Genomic DNA, 25369 nt, shown 5'->3' on the forward strand with positions numbered 1-25369 from the left:
TGAAATTCGGGGATACATACCCGTTAACAAGTCGCATTACTTCCCCAAGCTGTATCCAAGCTACAGTAATTAAAATGACTCTTGACCAGAAAACTCAAAAGGTAATATTAATAAATGTTTACCTTCACCCGAAAAATAAAACACAATCATCAAAGGAAGTGGTTAAAGAGATATCAAGAATAATGGAAGAGGAAAATACGGATAAAGTCATCGTGGCAGGAGACTGCAACATGTATCTCCTAGGAACAGCACAGGAAGACGATCTCTGCACTGACTTGACTGGCATTTGGGGAGTCCCAATCCATGGCCTCTCGTTAGTAAACAAATCTACAAAGAGTTCAATACTCTTTCTATCAGAACTTGAACATCTAAACCTGAGGGCAACCAATGGCCGTTTCAAGGACTATAACCCTCCAGCACCAACGTACCATTCATCCAAAGCTAACCACGATAGACTTCACCTTTACAACATTAGCTATGTTCAACAAAGTTGTATCATTTCGAATAGGCAATAGTACCCTTAGTGACCATATGCCGCAAGAGATGGTACTTCATGCTACAGCTATATTACACCTGGAGGCAGAAACATCTATTGCCCCATTGGGATCAATAAACCTCCACCGAATTAGGTGTAACTCAACAAACATGGAAAACGTAGCAGTACAGGCTAAAGAAGCGCTGAAGGAAGCACAAGACCATCTCGCTCACCCATTGGAAATTTGGGAGACTTTCATCGCCAATCTTGGAAAAAGATTTTCTGTAGATAAAAGCTCCAAAAAGTATATAAACGTCCCTCCAAATTTGAAAATTACCAGCCCCGTTTCGAAGAAGCTGAAAACAACAAGAAACCATACATTAAGACAGTTGCGATCACAACCTAGAAACCAAAATCTTCGCCAGTTGCTACGTGAAACTAAAGCCCTCTTAAAAAAGAGAAGTTGGCTAAGAAAAACAACAAAGAATAATGATTTCTGGGCCAAACTGATTTATGATGCCAAGCAAAAAAACAACGCTAAATTCTGGCAATCAATAAATAAATTGCAACAGCTGCAGCATCACGGAATAAACTCCAACATCTCCGAAGAGGTCTGGGCAAATTTTCTTTTCAACCATTTCAACAATAATGATGATGATTCAACAACCCATTCCAAATATTACATCCCGGGGACTAACATTAAGGCCAAAAATCAATCAAAGCCCCTTAGCCAACATTCATCTGGCAACCAAACAAGAATAGCTCCAACCCAAAATATAGAGGATACCTCAGAGTACATAGCGGAATCGCCCACAAACGGAGAAAGCACGGCCCAAATTAACAAACTGATAATGAACCAAATAGCAAAGGGCCGTCCTTCAGGTGCCCCGGGCCCTAACGGGATACCATCTATACTCTTTAAAAACGACCCGGTCTTCTGGAGCAAGGCACTAGAGCCCATTTTTCAATACGCAAACATAAACTGCACAATTCCAGACTCTTGGAGAGGATCAATTATAAGCCCAATTCACAAACAAGGGGCTAGGGCTGAACCAAAAAACTATCGTCTAATAACTTTGATAGACACAGAGGCCAAATACTTTGCAGGGCTCCTCCTAAAAGAAATATCTACCTGGTCTGAGGAAAATAAGGTAATACCCTTGACCCAAACTGGCTTCCGGAAAAGACAAGGCACCATAACCAACATAATAGCTCTGACCCTACTCATGGACGCTGCTAAGCAGGGAAAATACCCACTCTTTCTATGTTTTATAGACTTTAAAGCAGCTTTCGACCACGTCGACCGTACTAAGCTATGGCAAAAGCTCGATAGCTGGGGTATTCCTTCCAATCTTCTTTCCCAATTGAGGAACCTGCAGACCAACACATGGGTAAGGATAAAACTGGCAAACGGCGGTAAAGTATCAAGAAAAATTCCCACCTCAAAAGGCCTCAAACAAGGATGCGTCTTAGCCCCCATGTTATTCAACTTATTTCTTGCAGACTTACCAGAGTCGCTGAGCAAAACTACAGGCCACGCTCCTAAATTAGGAAACGTTCCTCTACCCTGCCTGTTATATGCGGACGACCTGGTTTTGATAAGCAGGACCCCCGCCGGCCTCCAACGCCTACTAAACGCCACTTTGCAGTTCTCGCAAGAAAACGCTCTAATAATAAATTACAACAAAACAAAAATCATGGCGGTTAATTACCACAAAGGAAAACATCTTAGCTGGTTTCTAGATGGCCATCGCCTGGACCAAGGTGCAAGTTATAAATACCTAGGGGTCATACTGGACCAACATAACTCAGCAAAACCACAACTAGAAGCCGTGCGGAGAAAGGGGGTTACAACATATCTAACAATCAAACCCCTAAAGAAACTTCTACCGGACTTGTCATTTGATCCCTTGCTTAGGATTATACAAGCAAAGTTTCAGCCAGCCATATTCTACGGGAGTGAAGCGCTGAAATGAAAAGATGCAGTACCTCTAGATAACATTATATCCAAGGCATACCGCGCAATCTTCCATCTTCCCAGATCGGTCTCCCCCGCCCAAATTCGATTAGAATTTGGACTTCAAAAACAATCCTTAGAACGCATGGGTACCTATGTGAAATGCTGGCATAAAATTAAACACGATGACAAGGGTACCCTGAACGAGCTACTCTGGACAGAACTTTCCCTCCTAAGAAATTCATCTGCAAACGCATACCTTCAGGAAGCGATCAAACAGCTGGGGTTAACAGAACTGTGGGAAGTCCAGGGCAATCATCAAATTTTCAAAAAAACAGTTACCAAGGTAACCCGTACCCTATCCGTTTTAGAAGATAAAAAAACCCTAGCTAAAAGATCACACAGCTGGATGGTTTTACACACCTACAATAAACTAATACCTCAGCCCTACTTGAAAATGGCCTTAAAAATTATTATAAAGGAAAAATTTCTCAGGCTAAGACTGGGGGCAGGCCCTTTCAATCAATTCTTGCCGCCTTGGGAGAGAAAGGACGAAAATGCCCAATGTCGGCTTTGTAGTAGCGGTACAGAAGATGCAATCCACATAATGTGTATTTGCAATAAGTTAAAAGACATCAGGTATACCTTATTAAAACCTGCCTTTAAACAATACGGTGTCAGAACATGCAGACAAGCAATAATGCTGTGTTTCAACCCAGACCGGATACAGTTGAACTGTAGGTTGATTAAATTCCTCGACATTACCGCAAAGAGACTAAAAAACCTGGCCTGAGTCGCTCAAAGACTAAGTCTAATACTAAATCTAGACTCCAATATCTTTGGCCACAGCTACAATAACAGCAGCTATCTTTTGTTAATTGTGTTGATAATTTTATTGTCTGTGACATATAAGCTACTGTATATAGCGATTTTATTATGGAATGAATAGAATTTTATTTTTGTATATGCAAAGGTTTTGATTAATCATGCACAATAAATAAAATACCAAATACCAAAATAAGAACAATCCTCAATATTTTCATCAAAGGAATATGCATTGGCAAAGCCAATAGGACGGGCCATTAATGCCATTGGCTTCCCTTGGTTTATTTCTTCCTCATGCATATAGCAGACATCTTGTGACAGTTATTCTTACTCATTCTGAAAATACTTTAAAGCATTTCCACCGTCCATGCACGGGGCCATCTTGAAATTATTTTTTCCAGTCTAGATAGCCATACAAGGTAATTGGTCTTGCCAAAGTATTTGATCAAAAAGCATTGGAAATGTCAAAAGCACATGCAGTGGTAGCCAGCAGCAGTGACTACTGGCAGGACCACATCCTGCATGGGGGAGGGGCAGCACCGGGAGAATCTTAGACAGCATAGGATAGATGGACAAGCTTACCACAGAGCACTGCTAAAATTAAAACATAATGGCAAAGCCATGTATCCTTCAACTAAATGCTATGACATTAAGGACCCAAGAGAAAAAAGTAATATACTGAAAATCAGAATGCGAGTATGGGAGAGCAAGAATGCGTAATGCAGGGGAGGGTCCTGCCTCGCTCTGCTTGACCCTGTCCTGGGTCTCCTTGCCGGTGAGAAATCAGTGCCTCTTTTGGTGTCTTTCGTTGTGATCCATGGTCTCTGCGATGCAAGACGCTCTGCCTCCTGTGTGTGTTTTAGCTCTCCTTCTCCTTCTCTCACATTCTAATTCACCTCCCTAAAATTACCAGACTGGTTCCCCCCGCTTTGTATTTTTCTCTGTGTTGGTCACATAAGAGAGCATTATCTTTACTCATACACTCTGGTAACCTTATTGTACCTGCTCTCTACTCTGGGGAAGATGCCAGTTTGTACTTCTCTCAATAGTGGCTACCTCAGAGAGCAGTCCTTCTGCTTCTATTCTATTGTAACTTTGCGGTACCAGCTTCTACTCTAGCTCAAAAGCTTCTGGCTGGCTTCTGTTTGGTTAGCTGGTTCCTTACCTGGACTGTACTGCTGGCCTTCACTGGCATTATGATGGCTGAACCGAATATTGTACTTAAATCACCAAAGATACCAGATAGGGAAACTCCTTATTTTCTCTATGTGCTCAACAGGTCTTGACATTTGCGGTCAAGGATGGCACCCTGTTGACCGCCCCTAGGATGCATCTCTTGACTGTCTTATGAAGGACCTTGTCAAATACCCCGTTGGGGCTGAAATACTGACACTTTAATTCCGTCGCAAAATGGACAGTTTTATCAATAATATCTTAGGGTCTTCTTGGAGTGTTTCTTCCATTTGTTTTGCACCTCACTTGTCACCAAAAGAAATGCACTGTCGAACAAGTTACTTATCTTCGGTCATGAAGTATCTGTAAGAGACATAGGTAGTTATAAATTCCTTACCTTTAGAATTACCCGCAGGTGTCAGGGCTGGATCCGGAGATTTTTTCTTTAGCAGTACCCCTGCACGTCGGTAGGTGGCGTCGGTCGACCCTGCGTCAGTATGACATAGCGGTGTCTATTTAGATGCTGCCCCCGCGTGCTGATGTCAGTTCTGACACGAATTTCCATGCTAGATGCGCAGAGCCATTCAAGACACTGACCACTGGTGCACATAACTAGGGCCCTTGAAGGGAGTCCCTATCCCTGGAAGTCAGTTCGCAGAATGAGAAGGATTGGTGGGGTGGTAAGGAATGTATAACTACATATGTCTCTTACAGATACATCGTTACCAAAGGTAAGTAACTTGTTCATCTGAAAGAGACTGTAGTTATAGATTACTTACCTTTAGAATAGATACCCCAGCAATGCCAACTCCGGAGGTGGGTCGGCGAACCAACTTCACACCAGAAAATCCTGAAGAACAGAGCGACTGAAGTAGCCCTCTCTCTGGACTTGGCTGTCCAGGCAATAATGTTTGGTGAACGTGTGCAGAAATGCCCACATGGCCGACTGACAGATGTCAAGGAGTGGGACTCCACACCCCAAGGCAGTAGAAGCTGCTGTTGCCCTGTGTAGTGGGCACGCAGTTCCACTAGGGCTTCGATCTTTGCCAAAGAGTGGTAGATTTTAATGCATAGGACAACCCATCAAGAGATGGTGCGTTTTTGTACAGCCCCCACATAACCAACAAAGAGTTGATCGTCCACCCGGAAATCTTTGGTGCGGTTGAGATAGAAAGACAGTGCACGTTTTGGGCCAGACGGTGGAGTCTCTCCTCCTCCTTGGATGGGTGTGGAGATAGGAAGAAGATGGGCAAGGTGATGGTCTGTCCTATATGAAAAGAGGTAAACACTTGGGGCATAAATGAGGGCTGTAGAAATCAAAGAAGTCTCGTAGACAGCTCTTGTAGTAGGTAGTTTATTCATCAAGTTAAATCTTAGTAAGTTCCAATAAACGCCCCACCAGGAGCAGCCTCCTGACTACTCAGCCCATCTTCGCCAGCTGCCCTTCCATCAGTACCAACATCGCTCACATTCCAAATGACATCATACTGTAAGAGCATCAGGCAGGGAACTAAGGCAGGAAAAATGCATTACTTAATCAAAGCAGATTACTACTTGTGCAAAGAACTACTTTGTACAGATGAACTGCAAGAAAGGGAGGTTTGGAAGAAAGCCTAAAGCTCTCTCACCCTGCGAGCAGAGGTGAAGGCAACAAGGAAAGTTGTCTTCAGAGTGGGGAGCCTGAGAGGACAGTTGTGAAAAGGCTCAAAGGGAGTGCACCAAAGAAAGGTTAAGACCAGGTTCAAGACCCACTGGCGCATTACAAACGGAGAAGGAGAAAAAAGGTGATTGATGTCTTTTAGAAACCTATTTACAATAGGGGACTTGAAAAGAGAAGGCTGATCAGGAAGGCGAAGAAAAGCAGATATGGCCGAAAGATATCCTTTAAGAGTGCCCAAAGTAGAGCCCTGCTGGGCCAAAGAAAGTATATACTAGAGAACCTCCGAAAGAGGGGCAGAAGGGGATCCACAGCCTTTGCTGTGCACCATGCCACAAACTTGTTCCATTTGCAGGTATATACCGTTTTAGTGGAGGGACGCCTGGCTGCCAAGATGGCGTTACAGACTGCGGGAGGAAGGTCAAAAGCTGTCACTTGTCTTCGCTCAATCTCCACACAGGAGGTGGAGGCTGGACAGGTTCGGGTGGAAGACCATCTCCTGCTGCTGTGGCAGAAGATCCTCCTGAAGGGGCAGTCTGATCGGGGGATCGATGGCAGTGCTCAAGAGCTCTGGGTACCATACTCTTCGTGCCCAGTCTGGAGCCATAAGAATGACGAACTCTGTCGCGCTTCATATTCTTCAGCACTCTGGGTAGAAGTGGTACAGGCGGAAAGACGTAGAGGAGGCCACAGATTCGCTCGCGATGAAAACGTCAACGAGCGAGTGCTGCCTTGGAGATTCCAAAGGTGCAGAATAGCTGAAATTGCATTTTCTCTTTGGTGGCAAACCGATCCCCACCGCTAAAAGAGACCTTGCACCACCTCCGAGTGAAGACGCCATTTGTGATCCACCAGGCACCTGCAGCTTAGTTTGTCTGCCCTGGCGTTCAGAGAACCTGCCAGGTGTTGAACCACCCTGGACATGCCCTGATGTTCCAGCCATGTCCAGAGATAAAGAGCCTCTTGGCAAAAGGTCCACGAGCCCACCCGCCCTGCTTGTTGCAGTACCACATAGCGGTAGTGTTGTCCGTGAACACCTGCACTACCTTCTCTTTGAGAGAAGGAAGGAATGCCGTGAGAGCCAGACGAATCGCCCAGACCTCCAGCAGGTTGATATGGGGCCTAGACTCCACCGGATACCAGACACCTCTGATCTCTGCCTCTCCCAGATGGCTGCCCCATCCCAGGAGTGATGCATCTGTCACCACCGTGAGGTCTGGTTAGGGAAGGGAGAGGGATCTGCCTCTGACCCAAGCCTGGTTTGTTAGCCACCACTGCAGTTGTTGCACAGTCCCCTCCCAAATCGGGATGGAGTGGGAAAGATTCCCCTGATGCTGCACCCACTGGAACTTCAGGTCCCACTGCAGAGCCCACATATGCCACCTGGCATGATCCACCAGAAGGATGCAGGTGGCCATGAGGACCAGCAGCTAAAGGGTCATTCTCACTGAAATCTGGGATGGAGGCTGAAACATCGGTATCATAGCCCGAATATCCAGGACTCACTGCTCAGGAGGATAAGCCTGAAACTGCGCTGTATCCAGAACTGCTCCGATGGAAAGAATCTTCTGAGAGGGAGTCAGGTGTGACTTCGGCATGTTGATAGTGAACCCCATCGAGTGCAAGAGGTCCGCCGTAGTCTGGAGGTGGGAGACGACAGCCTGGGGAGATCCCGCCTTCAACAGCCAGTCGTCGAGATAGGGGAAGACAGGAACTGATCTGCGCAGATGAGCTGCGATTACCGCCATCACTTTCGTGAACACCAGAGGGGTGCTGGTAAGGCCAAAGGGGAGCCCGGTGAACTGAAAATGCTCATGGCCTACTGTGAACCGTAGGTAACACCTGTGAGCTGGCAAGACGGGAATATGGAAGTATGCGTTCTGCAAGTCCAATGCTACCATCCAGTCTCTTTGATCGATGGCAGACAGGACTTGAGCCAACGTGAGCATCTTGAACTTCTCCTTCCGGAGGAAGTAGTTGAGGGCCCTGAGGTCTAAGATAGGAGGCAGGCCTTTGCTCTTCTAGGGTACCAGAAAGTAGTGGGAGTAACCACTATGACCTACTTCTGGTACAGGGACCCTTTTGATAGCTCCCTTGGCCAAGAGAGCTCCAACTTCCTGGCGGAGAAGGGCCACATGATTCTCTGACATGCGATGGAAAGATGAAGGCATGGATGGAGGGGTAGTCTTGAAGGGGAGGGAGTAGACTATCTGCAAAACCCACCTGTTTGACGTGATATTTTGCTAGTGGGGGAGGTGATTGCAAATCCTGGTGCCCACTGGTGGCCCTGAAAGGTCTGACTAGGTGATCTTGGAGGCTGCAGGGGGGGGGGGGTTATGGGTGGACTGGCCTGCCCACTGGCTCCCAGACCCGCGTCATCGGGTCACACATCCACGCAGAGACTGGGTAGCTTGCGTGGACTGGTGGCTTGTCCTGGTCGAACATGGTGGGGCACCTCGTACGCAGCCACGAACGGGGCGGAAAGCATACTGCAAGAGGTTGCCGCAAGGCCCAAGGATCTGGCTGAGTCCACCTTGTCACCGAAAAGGAGACGGCCATCAAACGGCATGTACAGTAAGGTGGATTGGACATCCCCTGAGAAACCAGATGTCCTCAACCAGGCGTAGCGCCTCAAGGCTACGGACATGGAAACCGTTCTGCCCAGAGTCTCGGCGTATCCAGCCCACATCTGATGGTGAACTTAGCTGTATCTCTACCCTCTGCCACTGAGCGGGTAAGAAGGACACGGGCCTCCTCCAGGCACTGTGGCAGCACTTGGGCAACCGTATCTCACATTGTATGGGTATAACAGCCCAAGAGGCATGCAGTGTTCACTGACCGCAGCGCTAAGCTGGCAGAAGAAAACCTCTTCTTCCCAAGGTGGTCCAGCTTCTTGGATTCCCTATCTGAGGGAGCAATAGAGGATGCGCCCTTAGAGGACGAGGCTTGGACCACCAAGCTCTCGGGGGTCCGGTGTTGGGAGAGGAAAAGTGGGTCAGCTGGAGCCGGTCAGTGGTGTCGGGCAATCCTCCTGTTCACAGGAGACCCTGTGCTGGGCTTGGACCAAGTGCCCAGAAGGACGCCGGTAAGGGCTTCATTAAAAGGCAGAAGGGGCTCTGAAGAGGCCGCTGGCGGGTGAAGCACCTCCGTCAGGAGGTTAGTCCTTACTGCCACTGTAGGAAGCTCAAGGCCTAAGGCCTCAGCCACCCTACGCAACACCACTGCATAAGAAGCTCCCTCCTCCGTAGCCACTGTAGTGGGGGAAAGCATGCCAAGGTCTGGGGAGGTATACAAACCACTGGCATCACCCAGTTCCTCTCGTCAGTCTGGCTCATCAAGCTGCTCAGCTAAAGGGTCAACAGACACCTCCCAGTCCTCCTCACCCTCCTCTGGTTGCCACTCAGGGCGGAAAGGAACATCAGGAATGAACAAGGGTATGAAAGTACCTTCCGGTGCCGGTATCGATCCGGCACCGTGTGTAACACGGGGTGAGGCTGGGGTTGACACCGGTTGGGGGCACAACCGACATCGGGGGCGTCGTCACTGAAATCTGCGCCGGAGAAGGTACCATGAGGTCGACTGGCGCTGATCCGGATCTAGTCCTAGATCCTTGGGGGCCCTCTGGCGCCAGAGCCACCAGCATCAAAGGTCCAGGGCCCCTAGTAGAGTCTGCGGGGCCCGAAGGCATGCCGGTGGAGTCGGGCTGCCCAAAGATCCTGTGAAGCGCTTCGTAGAAAGCTCAAAGCTCGGCAGGAGATTCTCCGGCTCTGGGAAAAGGAGGGAAGCGCAGAGCAGTCCCAGAAGCCGGCTCCGAGGATGGAGCCAGAAATCGAATATGTTCCACGTCGCGTCGGCTGATGGATGGGGCACAGGCGAAGAGCGACGGTGCTTCTTCGCCATCTTCTTATGCTTTGACTTACCCGAGGAATGCAAAGACTTGGAAGACGAATGGTGATGGTGGCTCCGTGACCGATGGAGACCTTCCTCTCGACTGGCACCTCGAGTGGCGCAGAGCCGACTGCCAGGCCTCCACAAGTTTACGGGACCGCTCCCGCAAAGACTTTGGGTTCATGGTCCAACAGTTGGAGCACGACTTTGGGTCGTGGTCACACTCCAGGCGCCAAAGGCACACGAAGTGCAATCCATGAAGGACATCAGCTTGTGACATGAGTCACATGGCTTGAGTCCTGTTCAACAAGAGGGACATCCCTCATGCACCATGAGTCGAAAACTCAAAGAAAGGTGTCGACAAAAAGTTGAAAAAGGTTAGTCAAAAATTGACTAAGGGGCAAGCTTTCTCTGGAGCTGTGCTAGGCTGGCGTGGAAAAAGAAAGAACTGACATCAGCGCACAAGGACGTCGTCTAAATAGACACCGCAACATCATCCTGGCAAACGACCAACGCAAACTACCGATGCACAGGGGTACTGCTAAAGATAAAATCTCTGGATCCAGCCTGATACCTGGGGGTAATTCTAAAGGTAAGGAATCTATAACTAGGATCTCTTTCAGTTTCACTTTTTTCATGCGTTTTGTATACCATATTGGTATCAAAGATGTCTCTTTATCCCATTTTCCTTTCAGGGATTTACTATTTACATTTATATTTATTTTTCATACATTTATAGTGTGTTCTTTTCCATTGACCTAGCTACCTGGCCTTAATCCTGTTAAAATATCTCCTCCCCCAAATTATTTTTGTCACACTGATATTGCCCAAGTTCTCAGGGTTTTCAGGTCTGCTCAATTTTCTTGCTACACATGGCATGAAGGACAGCTCAACCAACCAAGAGGAATTTTTATACAAAGAGCCAATGGCTCAAGAACCCACTCTTCCTGTACTGTACATGTATGTTGTATATCGGTAATTCAGGAAGAGTCTCCAGACCTGGCTGTTCGATAGAACAGATCACCATGAGGCAAGCAGCATCCCCAGCGCCTTGAGATCCTCATGGGTGATTTGCCGCACTTTACAAATCCTTGATTGCTGATTGACCAAGTATATTCTTCAGGAGCTCACTCTTATCTCAGTCCTAGCTAGCACCTCATTACCAAGGAATGAATGATTTATCCCTTTAAACGGCATAACCAATTCAAGGATGAAATCATCCTTGATCTGTACTTTTTACCTGCAACGAAGGGTACCTGCCTGCCAGAGTAGTGGAGATGGTTAGTCCTGAGAGAAACGTGAAGATTTGCTTCCGCATTTCACCCAAGACCTGAAGGTAAAAAGGTTCTTGCAGAGAAGCGTGCTTGCCCCTGTGACACCTCCCTCTAGTGGCTCGAGAGTGTAGAAGATTCTGAGAAACAGGAAGCAGTTGTCTTTCGGCAACAGTTTAAGTGAAATTGTTGGAGGTGGATTTTTTCTTGTTGAGTGAAAGAAGAGTTATGAGCCCTGCAGTAACCAAAAATAGTAGAATGGAGTCCTGGAATGTGTCGGTAGTGTAGCAGAGCTGCCAGAAGTTATACAGTTTAGACATGAAAAAAAAATATTGGAGGACAGGAAAACCTGCTAAACTGACCTAAGAAAATGTCCTTACCAGCGTAACTTTAGATATTTGCCATTGCTGAGCTTTTTGGCAGAAATTGAGAGACTCCAGCTGGACACTTAACTAACCTACCAGCTTTTGAAGTGTTCTCTACACCTCCTGCTGCTATAGGAAAGTGCAGATGATACAGCGAGCCAGTTAATGAGTAACAGCCATGGTGGTCGCGTACATGAGGCACTTCCTATAATATTTTAATTACTACATTTATAGAGGTCCCAAGGCACCACACCTAGAAAGACTTTTTTTTTTTTTTAAATCACACAGTGACATAGGGTTTGTCTCCGAGATTGACTGGCCTAATTTGAATGCTCTGCTATGATAAACATTGGTGTGAATGGCACCAAGGGCTTTTGTCATGAATTGATATGCCATTTTGAACTCCAAAAAAGTAAAAGTACAAGTATACATTCTTTCACCAAGACCAACCACCAACTTCTATTCAGGACCAGACATTTTGAGGTTCGCCATAAAGGGTGCCCAGGTCCAATTCAACCTCATTGGTCAGATGATTTTTTCTGTTTATTGTGCATTTCCCACAGGATAACACTGAAGGGTTGTTGGCGTGGTCATGTGATCTACATGATGGTGTGAGCACACATCAATGCCTCAACTCACCCAAGAATGAGTTTCTAGAGTTTTGGACCTCCTCAGCCAACCATCATGCTTGTACATGGATGCCCACAGTAGATATGACATGCAGACCTCGAGCAGGGCTTTGTGGCCGAGAGGGACGCACTATGCATGCCCTTTGTATTGTCAGATCACTGGGTGCACAGTATTGGTAGCGGTGGCAGTGTGCCGATTGATTGTGGCACCAGAAGGTTTATGAACCAAAAGTCGAAAAAGAGACTGGCAGGACTGGGCTTTTTCTTTCAACCTGCCTGTGGTGTGTGGAAAGGAAACCACAGTCTGACATGTAAAGAGGCATTCCCTTGCCGTGTCCTAGCTTTTCTTGCTTTCTGGTGCTACCCAGTTAGAATTTAGAAGTGTATTGAGTGTGTCAAGACCTCTGTATTCTTAAAAATGCAAGGTTAGCCTTTTAGAGAGCCTGCCCGTTTCTTCCCCTGGAGTTGCTGCCCTGAAAAGGTTGACAGGCGTGAGGGCTGCTTTCCCTATTGTGCGCATGCTGTGGGTTTCTCCCAGTGGGTACTCCGAGCATGACCCATCCTAACCATCATCACCTGGAGATGAAGAATGTGGCTGACCTTTCTGGGAATGGATACACAAACGGGACCTCCACAATCTATTCCAAGGGCTATGCCCTGCAGGACTAATGGAAGGGAAGAAGAAACTCTAGATTGGAAAATACTCCAAGTTCCAGGGCTGGTGTCTTTGACAGGCAACGTTTCAGCCAGGTGAAGGGACATCACTTAAAGATATTTGCAACAATCTTTTGTAAGTGCTATGGGTCTGCACTGAAAAGAGGTCTACCTTGCCTACGGTGAGTGGGAAGCTGGAGCTTCCATGCAGTTTGCTCAGAGTAGAAGCACCATTGTAGTGTCCTAGCAGAGGAGATGATCAAAGAGGCATAGTCACTCTAGCAATAAGCAAATAGAGAGACCAGCAATGCAAGGAGACAGTGGGCAGCACCTGCTGCCTGTTGAATGTCCCTGGATAGCCACCAGCTAAGCCTTCCTCTGCCCTGCTCCATGGCCTGGGAGACTGTGATGACGTTACCAGTGAGGACTGCAGACCGCATCGATTGCACAAACCCACTTGTGATCTAGCTGGGTCTCAGTGTGCACAAAAGGCACAAACTGACCTGCAAATCCACAGTTGCTGCTGTGGTTAGAACTGAGTATCTGGAGATAGCAAGTGCACCCCTGTGACCTTTCACCCCCAGGGACAGGCCCCAAGCATCCTAAAGCCTGGGCTTCAGGGACATCTGCAGGCCCCACATTAACTCCTGTCTCACCTTCCTCCAAGGTTCAGGGGGTGAACCATGATCCTTTTTTGAGGGGGGGAGGGATTTGTTTGGGTATGTGACACTGGTTCCTAGAAACACAACTGCTCGCAGGCCTGACTGCAACCCATCTGCACCCATCACAAGTGACTAGGAGAGTTTCTTTGTGTTGGAAAGGGGATTATTAATAGTGGTAAATATGCATCGACTACTGTCAATAAGGCCACTACCACAGTCTAGGGCTCAGACTAAGTCTCAGAAATGTATTCCCATGCTCAGTCCTTGGTAGCTTGGCTGTGAGCAGGCAGGCTCAACTTCAGAGACAGGTATGTAATGCATTAAAAAAAATACCAATTCAGTAAATAATTAAGATAAAGCAATAAAAATACAACACCACTTTGTAACAATAGGAAATATTTTTATCTTAAAAATTACAACAAAAAACTAAAATCCAATGTAGGGAACTGGAGATGTGAATTCAAAGTGAACGTCTCATCTGTACATTTTACGATGAATTAGACAAAAGCATATTGTTAGATTTAACAATACCATTCTACTAAGTCCTTGGATGATATTTTCTGTATTTGCTAGCGGGAATTATTAATTAATAACTTCTTGCCTTGTTAACCTATGTGGCTGGGGATTTGCAATGGGGAAAATGAACTGAGCAATTTCTCCAACACCAGGGCTTATAAAACATTTTATAAGGACCCTTCTTATATCTACAGGACTACCCACACCTGAAACACCTAGGGGAGCCTTTAGGGGTTCTGAATATGTAAAGTTATTGCACTTCACAGTTGTCCTAGCACAAAAGTCGATTTTGAGTAGCACATTACTACAATGAGGAAAGTGAAATGTGCAATTTCCCTATCTCCAGGGCATATAAAACCTATTTTAGAAGGGTCCTCCTTATAAGTACCTGACTGCCCCTCCCACCCCTGGGACACTTAGGGGAGACCCTGGGGGTACCTAATATGCCAAAATATTGTAGGTTATCAATTTCCAAGTGTCCCAAACACCAAAGGTGAGTTTGGGCACAATTTACATTTTAAAACTCAGGGCTGCTTTTAAATGGACCTCAGACCGCAGTATTGCACGCATGCAAGTACAGAAAGGGCTGCTGGCCTCAAAACTGCCATGCCCTATTATATACTAGGGTCTTAAAGGTAGCTCTTATCCCCCGGCCCTATTATGTACTAGGGCCTTATAGGGGAGGTTATGCCAATATCAGGGGTACCCTAACCCAAAGTGTACCCTAGTGGATGTAGGTGGTTTTACGGTATTCCAAGTGTGTTTCCAGCATGCCTGGTTAGGCAGTGCCCAGGGACAGTCAGAGTCAGTTACCACCAGTATCAGTCAGAAAAAAATGGGGGCGCCCAGGGCACACAAAGGACTTTGCAACAATTAGATTATTTCCTTAGATATCAGTACGACGATAGCTGTAACAGTTCTTGTTAAAGTAAAACCACAACTGGCCAAACTGTTACTGAGTGTCATCATTTGACTTGTTGAGTTTCAACTCTCCAGCCCCCAGCCCCCTGAGCAGGCAGATCAAGAGGTGAGCTGGTGAGAGACATTTAAAGAGCTGCAAGGCAGAGAGAGCACTGAAGAATAGAAAGGGGTAAAATGAGACAGAAAGACAGTTTGTGTTAAAAGAGCAGCAACGCATAAAGAAAGGTCGAGAGAGGAGTAGGGAAAGGTAGATGGGATAGATTAGGTGTAGAGTGAAAAGTGAAGTAAGACCGAAGCAAGTGTGAGAGATGTATAAAGGGAGAAGTCGAGAGAGAGGTGTGGTAGAGAGATGAAATTAAGACATGCACAGACATTAAAGAGGAGAAAATGATAAAGAAAAAGAGGTAACAAGAAACAGTAAGATGGTCAAATGTGAGCAAGAATGAGTAGTGGTGGAAAGAGAAGTGGAGGTGACTTAGTGAATGAATGAGGAGGTAAATTGAGAGATGAGGTAGAAACACCATAGTGAACGTTGAGGAAGAAAGAGAAGGGGAGAAATTATATAGGACTAAGACTGACAGTCAAAGAAGACACAGGTACAGAGAGTTAAGGAATGGCTGGCACAGAGTGTAGATAAGTAGGGCATACGTAGACGAGGTGGAGAGGTGAGCCAGAAAAGGAGTAGCCACTTATCAATATGGCAATAGGGAGAGTGAGAGGGGGATAAAGAGACATGAGATGAAGTAAGGAAAAAGACTTGAAAGAGACAGATACATTTTTTATTTCATTGCACCAATTGCCTGAAATTGCATTGATTAAATGTGGGCAGGGCAAGTATGTACACTAAGCTTCTGTGAAGTGTGCACACACAGTTGCAGAACTAAAAATGGTCTGTGTTTTATTCACACTTATTACAGTAACAGCAGGATATATGACCATCGGGCTCCCTTTACAAAGGGGTACTCCGGAAGATGGGGCCAGGTTTAATGAAGGCCATTTTGTCTTTTTTGGGAGTTCGGGGGTGTGGAGGTTCACTCATTTGTGCATAATTTCAGGCAAGGAAATTCTTTTTGTCTGGCTAAATAGTGGTTTACCACTCTACCAGAGCTCTCGATTGTTCACCCATAATTTTATCCATCCAGACAGTCACATCCATCCATCAATCAAGCTATCTATCCACCCTATTTATCAACATATGCACTTAGTCCATCCACCCACATACTCACAAATTCATGTGTGAACATGCATCTGCTTGTGTGTTGTCTGTGCGGGCATCTACAACAACAATACAAACGAAAGGAACGGCCATTAAATGAAAAACACTTTGACTTAGGTAGGCGATTGGCTTTAAAAGGCTGATTTCCCTTTTACAAATGTGAAGGCAAAGCAAGCTCTTTCAACTCACTCAAGGTGATATTTTCACCCAATTCCATGCAGAGTATGCTTACAAAAGCAAAACAAGCACTAGCAAGGCCAATAGGTCTGGCGTTGGCCACCAACCTTTCGTCAATTTTTGTTATGGTTTTTGAAAAACGTAATTGTTCAGTAAGCTGCTGGCCGCTCACCAGTGTAAAATAAAACATTGGCTTAAGGTTAAAAAATAATTTTATCTAAAAAAAAAACAAATTACCATAGTAATCCCAGGCACTGAAGGGAGCTACTTTGTGTGTGAATGTGCTCCTTGTGAAAGGGCAGCATACTGTAACTCGTAGTGAAGCCAGCGAATGGCTGAAGTGAATTTGCTCACTGCCCCTTGAGAAATAACAGACCACTGGATGAAGTCTGCCTCAAAACCCCCATACATTTAGTAAAAAGAAAAGGTCTTGGTTAACGTTAACATAGACCAAAAAAAAAATACATTGTGCTGGCATTGGCTGCTAGTCAAAAATAAATAAAGGCAAAGAAAGAATGCAAGAAAAAGGACAGAAATAAGAAAATAAGAAAAATGAAAGTTGAAAGAAAAAAAGAAAGAACGGAAGAAAGGTAAGAGTAAAGGCAAGAAAGAAAACAAAGGAAAGAAAGCAAAAAGGCATGAAAGAAGGTGTGTAAGAAAGAAGGCATGAAAGAAAGTAGGCAAGAAAGAACAAAAGAAGGAAAGAAGGAAAGTTAGGAAAAAAGCAAGTAGGCAAGCAATAAGGCAAAAAAGAAGGCAAGATAGAATGAAAGAATGACAGATGGAAAGAAAGAAAAAAGGAAGAATGGAAGGAAGAAGCCAAGAAGGAATGAAAGAAAGAAAAGAATGGAATAAAGGGCAACCCAGGAAAGAAAGAACAAATGAAAAAAAGTTGAAAGCAAAAAGAAAGAATGGAAGAAAGAAAAAAGAAAGAAAGAAAGCAAGAAAAGAAACAAGTCATAACTTGTTACAGCCCAGTTTCAAATGCACACAATCTGTTTTGCTGTAAAATAGCCACAGTCCCATAACCAAAAGGCATTCTAAAATCAAATGTACACCTTCATTGGCAGTAGACCGGAACTGAGGAGGCTGGAATGTGCCTTGGTTGCATCAAAAGCATCCTGTTATCACATCAGCTTACAAACACAAAGGCAGCACTAACCTAATTTGAAAGTAAAAACAAAAACACTGGCACTGAAGGGAACTAGCTTGCATGGGAATATGCTCACTGACAAAGCAAAATGCAGTCACTCAAATTGAAGTTTCAGTGGCTTGAGTAGGCGGACCCTTGCCCCATGTTGTATGCTGTAGTGGTTGGAAGCAAAATGTGAATGACACAACAACAGATCAATGGATGAAGAAATCTAGCTGAAAGTCCATTTAAGAAAGTATATTGTACAATTTTTTTTCGTAAAATCAAAAGGTGTTGGCTAAAACCAGATCTAAAAAAAAGCGTTGAAAGCACAAATTTACCTCAATCTCCCTTAAGAGTTCTGACTGGCCACATGTTTCCAAGTCCTCCAGCGCCTCTCCAAAAACTCTCCACAAGCTTCCTTCATGATCACTGTCGAGGCCATTTTGGCGGCTGGAAAATCTGTTGTAACGTAGGAACCAAACATTGTCAGCACTCTTCCGTTGCGGGCACAAAAGTTGCAAGGTTACAGCCGGTGGCTCACCAGCTTGCATCAGTGCCGGAGGTCTTCTGACACATTGCAAACAATACCAATTTTGAGGCAAGAAAGTCTCTTTACAAAATCTCAAAGCATTTTCACATAGGACACAAGTCCTTCAAAGGAAGTAGTTAGGTGGTGTAGCAGTAATGTCACGCTCAAGAGGGGGAAAAATGAGTATAAAAATGTCTGTGGAAGACTGGAGGTTTAGGAAGACGTTTTGTGAAACAGTGAAGAAGTCAAAGAAAAAGGATGCATTATGGGTAAACCTGGAGCCTCAGACTGTTAGTCTACAAAGGCGGATGGGACAGTGCTCAGATCTGAGACACAGAACACCTGAGAAGAGAAAAAGAAGACACAGAGGAGAACAGACATGGTGAGAATGGTAGAAAGTACAAGGTGATATCTGTGGGACAAAAATGCAAATGATGAAACATGAATTCCCTAGGCTAGACAAGTAGTCATGCACGTGCTTGTGAATATGACAACACTCATTGCTAGGTAGTGATCTACACCAACATACGACCATACAATGAACATACTAGCCTGATAACTGTTAAAGCAGGAGACTCCAGTCAGTGGAGTCAACACAGTTCTCCACATGGTTATTTACAATGTTGCTTCAAGCAAATCAGTGAACCTTATATCATTGATAATATGGAGAACGTCATTTGTGCTCACAGTCTAGACTCCGTTCGACATTGTCAAACTAGGTTTTCCTCCTTATGACATTGCTAACAATGAGCTTCCTGCCAACTAACCTGTAACCCTATTGAGGTCTATGGCTTCTATAGGACACCTTAACCATTACATTTGCAGTTCTAATATTCACTGTCATATCACAAAACATGTGTTGTGAATTCACTAAGGGAAGCACTCACTTCCCCAGATTTGCTGTGCTTCACCCGGATCTTGAGAAGCAGGATTCAGGCAGATGATGGACAAACCTCTCCTGTGTCTGCAGACTTGAGGAAGGTGTTGAGCCAGAGTGGCACTCTAGCCACCAATTTTCATGCATCTTGTTAGCTGAAAATCTGCAAAGATGTGTAGCTGTCATGAGAAGCTGACTCTGTGTTGATGCAGCTCACTATGTGTCATCGAGAGTATGATGCTGGTGGCTACCACTAGCGCGATGGTGGTGCTGTTTAACGTTGAGTAGACTAGCAGAACACTAGATTTTATTTGTAAAAAAAATAAATGGATCATTTGGGGTAAGTTTTGCAAGGGTGGTGAAGGATGATAACAGGACCCACTTTTGGTGGGTTGGGGAAGAGTGACTCAGTGTGACAGAAGTAAATGAAGGGGAACCAGTATAACTGAGGACGGAGGGAAGCATGATGCTCACCCTGACTCTTCTCCACCAGTTAGCTGGTGCCAGGGAGATGCTGTGCAGGAGGTCATGGAGTAGCATGCACAAAATAAAATTGTTGATATGTTTTTTATATAATGCACAGTTTTCAACCTCAATGTGTGACTTGTGTACACAAGCATGTGTGCACATGCAGTCTGAGCAGGGAAGGCTGCGGTCTAACTGACTGCCAGCTCCACACTCTGGAAGATGAGGCCCAGTATAAATTGTTATGATTCAATTGGGTACCATGCCTCTTGGGTGAGATACATAATGTGCAATGTTTCAATTGTGTACTTGATGTTTAAATTGTGTTTTCATTGTAACTCTAGATTGCCAAGTGATATCCGAGTCAGAGCCACTCACTTGTATGTAAATACTTGAGCCTCAAATCTAGGTATGATGCACTATTTGGAATTCCTGGATTGCCCAACATATTGTATGAAAGAGAATCTCTCTGATGCAGCCCTTAATGAAAAGTGCTCTCTGAGCTGCCTGGTTGAGTAGCTAACTACCCTACTACCCCCAGGTGGCAGGCCTCAGAAGAAAAGAGGTCCATTACAGTTGCGTTAAGAATCTCCTGCTGGAGGAAGGGGGCATGACTGGAATCTAGATAGCCATCATCCAACAACTGCCTGCCCATTAAAAGGAAGGAATCTCCCAAGAACAGACAATGGAAAGGCCCAGCTGCAACTCTGTTCCATTGCAGTGGGCTCAGAGGGATGTTCCTTATTTTTGGATTGTGCTGCCATTTTTAATCCTACCATGAATGCTACACAGAACTTTGGAAGGGCAGTGGGCTGGTTCCTTTGGTGACACTGGGGATGGAGAATGGATGGGGCACCAGCTGGTTGGATAAGTGCCCCACCAATCTCAGAGTACTCCACCCCCCTTCCTAAATCCCTGAGCAGGACATCAGAGTTCAGAAGAAGCTTGGGAGAATAAAGGTAGGAGTTGAATAGCTGCTAAACCCCAGTAGTTTTATGGTGGTGCACCCACTACTGATTTGTACTCACTTTGTGAATGCTCTCTAGAGCTGGTGGAAAAAGCTCACTGACGTTCTCCCAGGCACAGTGAAGATTGGACTTGCTGCGGACCCGGAAGGAGGAGGACCTCTGAACATCTGTTGGCCTGGTCCTGTTTTGATACTTCAGAACCAGGCATTGCAGATTCTTGTTGTTGCCCACAGTCTACCGTGCAAGATCTGCCAGGCATGGTTGGTTGGGGTGCACAGCAAAAAGAGAGGCCTGCTGGGGAGAATCTTGTGTACTAATGAAGACAACAGACTGGGAAATCAGTGAGGTTGGGCGAGCAGGGCCAACACCCTTATAGATGACTTGATGCCGAAAGAAGGGAGAAGCAGCAGTGCTAAAGGCTGTAAAAAAAGCTGAAAATGATCACTGTAAAATTCTGAGGGTCGGGAGTGTAGAAAATTGGGTTACTGGTTGAAGGGGCGGATACCCTACTTGGGCAGCAACCACAATCTCTGTCAGGGGGAAACTCACGCAAACCCTAAACTAACCTGTGCTTAACCCTCTGGTAACTTTCGGCAAAAGTCGGCAGGCTTAACTCAGTGGCAACGTGTAAAAAATGTATTCAGCACTTCAAACAGTAATAAAGTGACAATACACAATAAAAAACCCACACCAATTTCGATAGAGTAAAATTTAATTAATAAATTGACACCAAAACAACAAAAATCCAATTAGTAAAAGTGAAGATATGCAATTTTAAAGATTTAAGTGAAAATAGCGGTGAAAGCAAAAAGCACCAACTGTGGTTATCTGGTCGCGTCGCACCAGGGCAAACTAACAAGTTCACTCCAACCGCGATGGACAACAGGCCAGCTACATGGACCCAGTTAGGCCTGCAGAACAAAATACCTTATATCCTGCTTGTGGAGCATTGCTGATTCCCTTGTCGAAGATGTGTCACGCAGCGGCAATAACGAAGAGCTGAGAAGCTGCTATGCGAGGCCCTGCATCCTCATCCAGGGTGCCGACAAGGGGCTTGCGATGCAAAATCCTGCGTTGAGATGCATCACGCACCGGTTAGTTCAGAAGAATCTGCAGGACTTGTGACATGGAGTCCTCTGTTGTCATCAAGTATGCTTTCAACAGGGGGTTTGTGAGGCGAAGCCCTGCACTGAAGATGCGTCACGCAGGTGTGGTTCCTGGAAGCTTCCGGGGAGTGATGCGAAGTCTTTTGTCAGGGATGCATCACACAGCGGTCTCAATGCAGGGTTTGGTGAGGAACTGCATCGTGCAGCTCCTCTGATATGGGTTTTTAGGGAGGCGATGCATCAGTTCTGTGTGGACCACAGTTGGGCTGGTCAAAGCACCTTCAGGCCAACCTCCAAGGGTTCAGGAGTGGGGTGGCACCACTTGGAAAGGCAGGAATCACAGCTAGCAGAGTCCAGGTGCTGGGTTCAAGATGGGGAAAGTCTGTTCTGTTCCTGAGGTTTCTGATCAGAAGGCCAGTCAACCAGCCCTTGGAGTCACTTTGGTGGTCCTGAAAGTTCAGTTCTTTTCACTCAGGCAGGAGGGCATCAGGGTGGCAGTCCTTCTTGTAGCAGAGCCGGACAGCACACCATCTTCTGAGTCTTCCACAGGTCCAGATGTGTACTGGAGTGTTGGGTCTGAGGGTCCAGTATTTATACCTGGTGCCCACTTTGAAGTAGGAGTAGGTTCTGGAGGTTTCAACCTCCAGAGGTGCTTGGAATTTTCTGCCTCCCTACCCTCGCCCCCGCTTGTCTGGAGTCACAAAAGACTAGTGTCAAACCAGTTTGTGAGAGCTCTCAGATAGAGCCTTTGTGAAGTGCAAAAGTGGTAGGTGATAGCTCTCTCTCGTTAAGTCGGAGTGGCCCATCCTGCCCACACCTAGCTTCCCTGTGTCTCAGTGTTTGGGAGCAATACACAAAGACCAACTGCCAGAACACTTAGTCATGTGACCCAGGGACAGGCTGCAGACTCCAAATGGTTAAAACAAGAAAAAGTGGCATTTTCAGAACTGTGACAAAAAAATTTGACTTTACAATTAAAGAGGGCTTTTATTTACAATTCAATAGACACCAAACTCGAACTATCCACCTGTTCCCAATTCATGTTATCACTTATTAAATATAATTAGGCGTTTTCCACTACCAGGGCATGTAAAACTTAAATGAGCATGTTCAACTATTTTAAATACATTGCACGCTACCCTATGGGTTGTTTAGGGCCTACACTAGGAGTAATTTAGATGTATTAACAAGGGAGTTTTAAGCTTAGCAAAGAGGTTTATTTTGCCAAGTTGAATTGGCAGTTTCAAACTGCACGCAGTGTCATTGGCAGTTTAAAACTGAGGCATGTTTTAAATGGCTACTTAAGTGGGTGGCAAAATAAGTGCAGCAGGCACATTTGTAGCATTTAATTTACCTGTCCTGGGTATATGGCATACCACTTCATTAGGGACACATTGGTAAATTTAATATGCCAATCGGTTGTAAGCCAATTTTACCATGTTTAAAGGGGAGATCATAATCACGTTAGCACTGGTTAGCAGTGGTTAAGTGCGTAGAGTCTTAAAAACCAACAAAAACGGGTTCGGAAAGCAGGAGGGTGAAGGCAAAATGTTTGCAGATGACCCTGTAGATAGGGCCAAGTCCAACAAGGAAAATCCTTAAGGCTGGCACTGACGGCCTGAGCCTGCCCCTGGGAGCAACCAGGTCAGACATGGTCCAGTGTGGACAAAGTTATTACTTCTGTGTACCACTTGAGCACAGCCTGAGGAGACTTGGTGGGTGCCCCTAGGTCTGGGTCAACCAGCAGCAACAAGAATGTATAAACGGTACTGCACTTTTCAAAAGAAAAAAGCCTTTTTCTAATACTTCCCCTCCTCATCTCTGGGGAAATTACACACAGTTTGTATATACCCTTTATAGGTGGTAAGTTAGAGAAGATCATCTCCCTGTCTCAAGGGATCCCCCCATCCCTCAGCAACGTGTCCCTGTATGAAAGGGTTCCCAATAGATATCTGAAATAATGCCCACTCCCCCCACATAACAATGTGTGTGAGCAGAATAGCATTTCTGCGGCCTCGCACGGAAGGACGTATGTTGGGCAGAGTGAAGGAGCCAGCAGGACCACACAGCTTATAGGGATCACTGTGCAGTTCCCTTCTGTTGCTGCATGCTGGAAGAAGTATCTTGAACCTTCAACTAGTGTGCCAAGCATGTCAGGTGCCACCACACAGGGAGAGGTAAAACCAGACAACAAAAAAACTTTTACAGTGAAAAAAACCTAAATAAATCTGGGAAATGGGTCAGGTGCAGCATGCTCCAGGAGGTACCACATGCAAAGAGAAAAACAAAAATTGCATATGGTGAACAATTCACCAGAGAAGGACTGGGGCACCCGCAAAGCAACTCACAAAGTAGAGATTCATAGGGCAACAAAATAGAGGTAGCCCAGGGCCTGCACAGCAGGGAAAAAACAGTTATCTTTGTCCCTCAGAAGGGAATACATGGGTAATCACAGTATAAGCAAGCTTGCCAGGGTCTTGGGTTAGGGGTGTCAGCAGAAAAGGCGGCAGGAATCCTCAGAAAGCTCTGAGGCAGCTGAACCGTCATGTTGGACGACATGGCGGGGGTGTGGGGTGGGGGCTTAAGACTGGTTGGTAGGCAACCTAATAAAAAAAATGAAAATGTGTTTTAGATCTGCCTAAATACTAGTGGTCTCTCCAGGCACAGACTACATGGTGATGTTTACATAAATGCTCAAACAAGTAGGCTATGAATTAATTTATTGTGAAATGGCTTGGTTAATTCTATTTTGTGAAACTTAAGACAGACGGTAGGTTCAATCTTCGTGCTGAGCTTGCATTTATTGTTAGGGATTGTTGGTGTGCGAAACGGTCACACTGTACCTGGCAGATAACATTGACAGCCTAGATTTACAGGGTTAGTTATGCCCATCTTGTCTTTCCTTTAAATACTCTATTTGCACCCTGGTCTTTCTGTGAGGCACATGTTTGGAAGGGGTTATAATTTGTAGTTCTACTTGGAACCGTGTATATATGTGTAATTTTGAGCATAGTTTAGTTGCTTGCCCATTATATTACACTTCCTTTCAAAAAGAAAAAGTACAGAATGGGCATTGAGTGCTCTTTTTGTGAGTTGCATAGTTCTGAGATTCTAGCTCAGAAGACCTGCCTGAGTAAACCTTGGACGCAGAGTCAAGTTGTTGAATGGCTATTATGTACCCAGATACAAGGTCCACTTTATGAAGGCTACAGAACCTCAGAGGAGAAAGAGGATCAAAGACAGTTGTGGTCCAGTAACTTCTGATTGCCTTGGGTCCTCCTGACCTAGAATTCTAAAAGGTGCTATAAGAAGCGTGTGCCAGGACGCATCCTAGAAAGTTATACCTAAAGGCACAACTTTATGCTGATTCCACCCAGTCTGAAATGTATTTCATACATGCCCACCGTCAATTCCCTTGCAATCCAACACAACTTCCTAAATACGTGTAGCTCTCAGGTTGGCTCGCTCATGTTTGAAATGGACACAGTCATAATGGGCAAGAGAGATCACCATCTACAGTGGCAGTTAGAAGACTTGGAAAAATATTGTTTGATAAACCAACTGCTGATTAATGTGGCCAGGTTAAGAATTTAATATTTTAGATGAAGAAAATGAAATTCTTTCATGGATAAACATGGAAAAATGTAAGTCGTCTCAGAGTATTGATACTTCGACCTAGTGTTCTATATATTATTGATCCACTGATCTACTTCCATAGATCGTTCATATACTAATGGTTTTTATTCACTGCGTTTACGCAAAGGCTGCCACTGAAGGGACAGTTCTCCTTTTCATGGGAGTGGCAACGAGTAGAGACTGTTGTCATCTGATGGTCAATCTTTGTTGCCAAGTTGCGTTTGTAGATACGTAAACCAAAAAACATTGGAGCTGTAAGGCTCATAG

At 45.4% G+C, this 25369-nt stretch overlaps 1 protein-coding gene across 6 annotated transcripts in view; it reads right to left on the reverse strand.

The window, feature by feature from the left end:
• GRIP2 (glutamate receptor interacting protein 2) overlaps positions 1 to 25369 on the reverse strand; it is a 687757-nt gene that overhangs the window by 12719 nt on the left and 649669 nt on the right. For 5 of the 6 annotated variants that reach the window (XM_085624444.1, XM_085624443.1, XM_085624445.1 and 2 more), the window contains exon 21: positions 17860 to 17980. In XM_085624444.1, coding sequence (XP_085480570.1) covers positions 17860 to 17980 — 121 coding nt within the window. Of the gene's footprint in view, positions 1 to 17859; positions 18393 to 25369 lie in introns of all 6 variants that reach the window. The other variant, XR_014968484.1, reaches the window with a different exon arrangement.

The sequence above is a fragment of the Triturus cristatus genome, chromosome 9 (genome assembly GCF_964204655.1).
Source record: "Triturus cristatus chromosome 9, aTriCri1.1, whole genome shotgun sequence".
Lineage (NCBI taxonomy): Eukaryota > Metazoa > Chordata > Amphibia > Caudata > Salamandridae > Triturus > Triturus cristatus.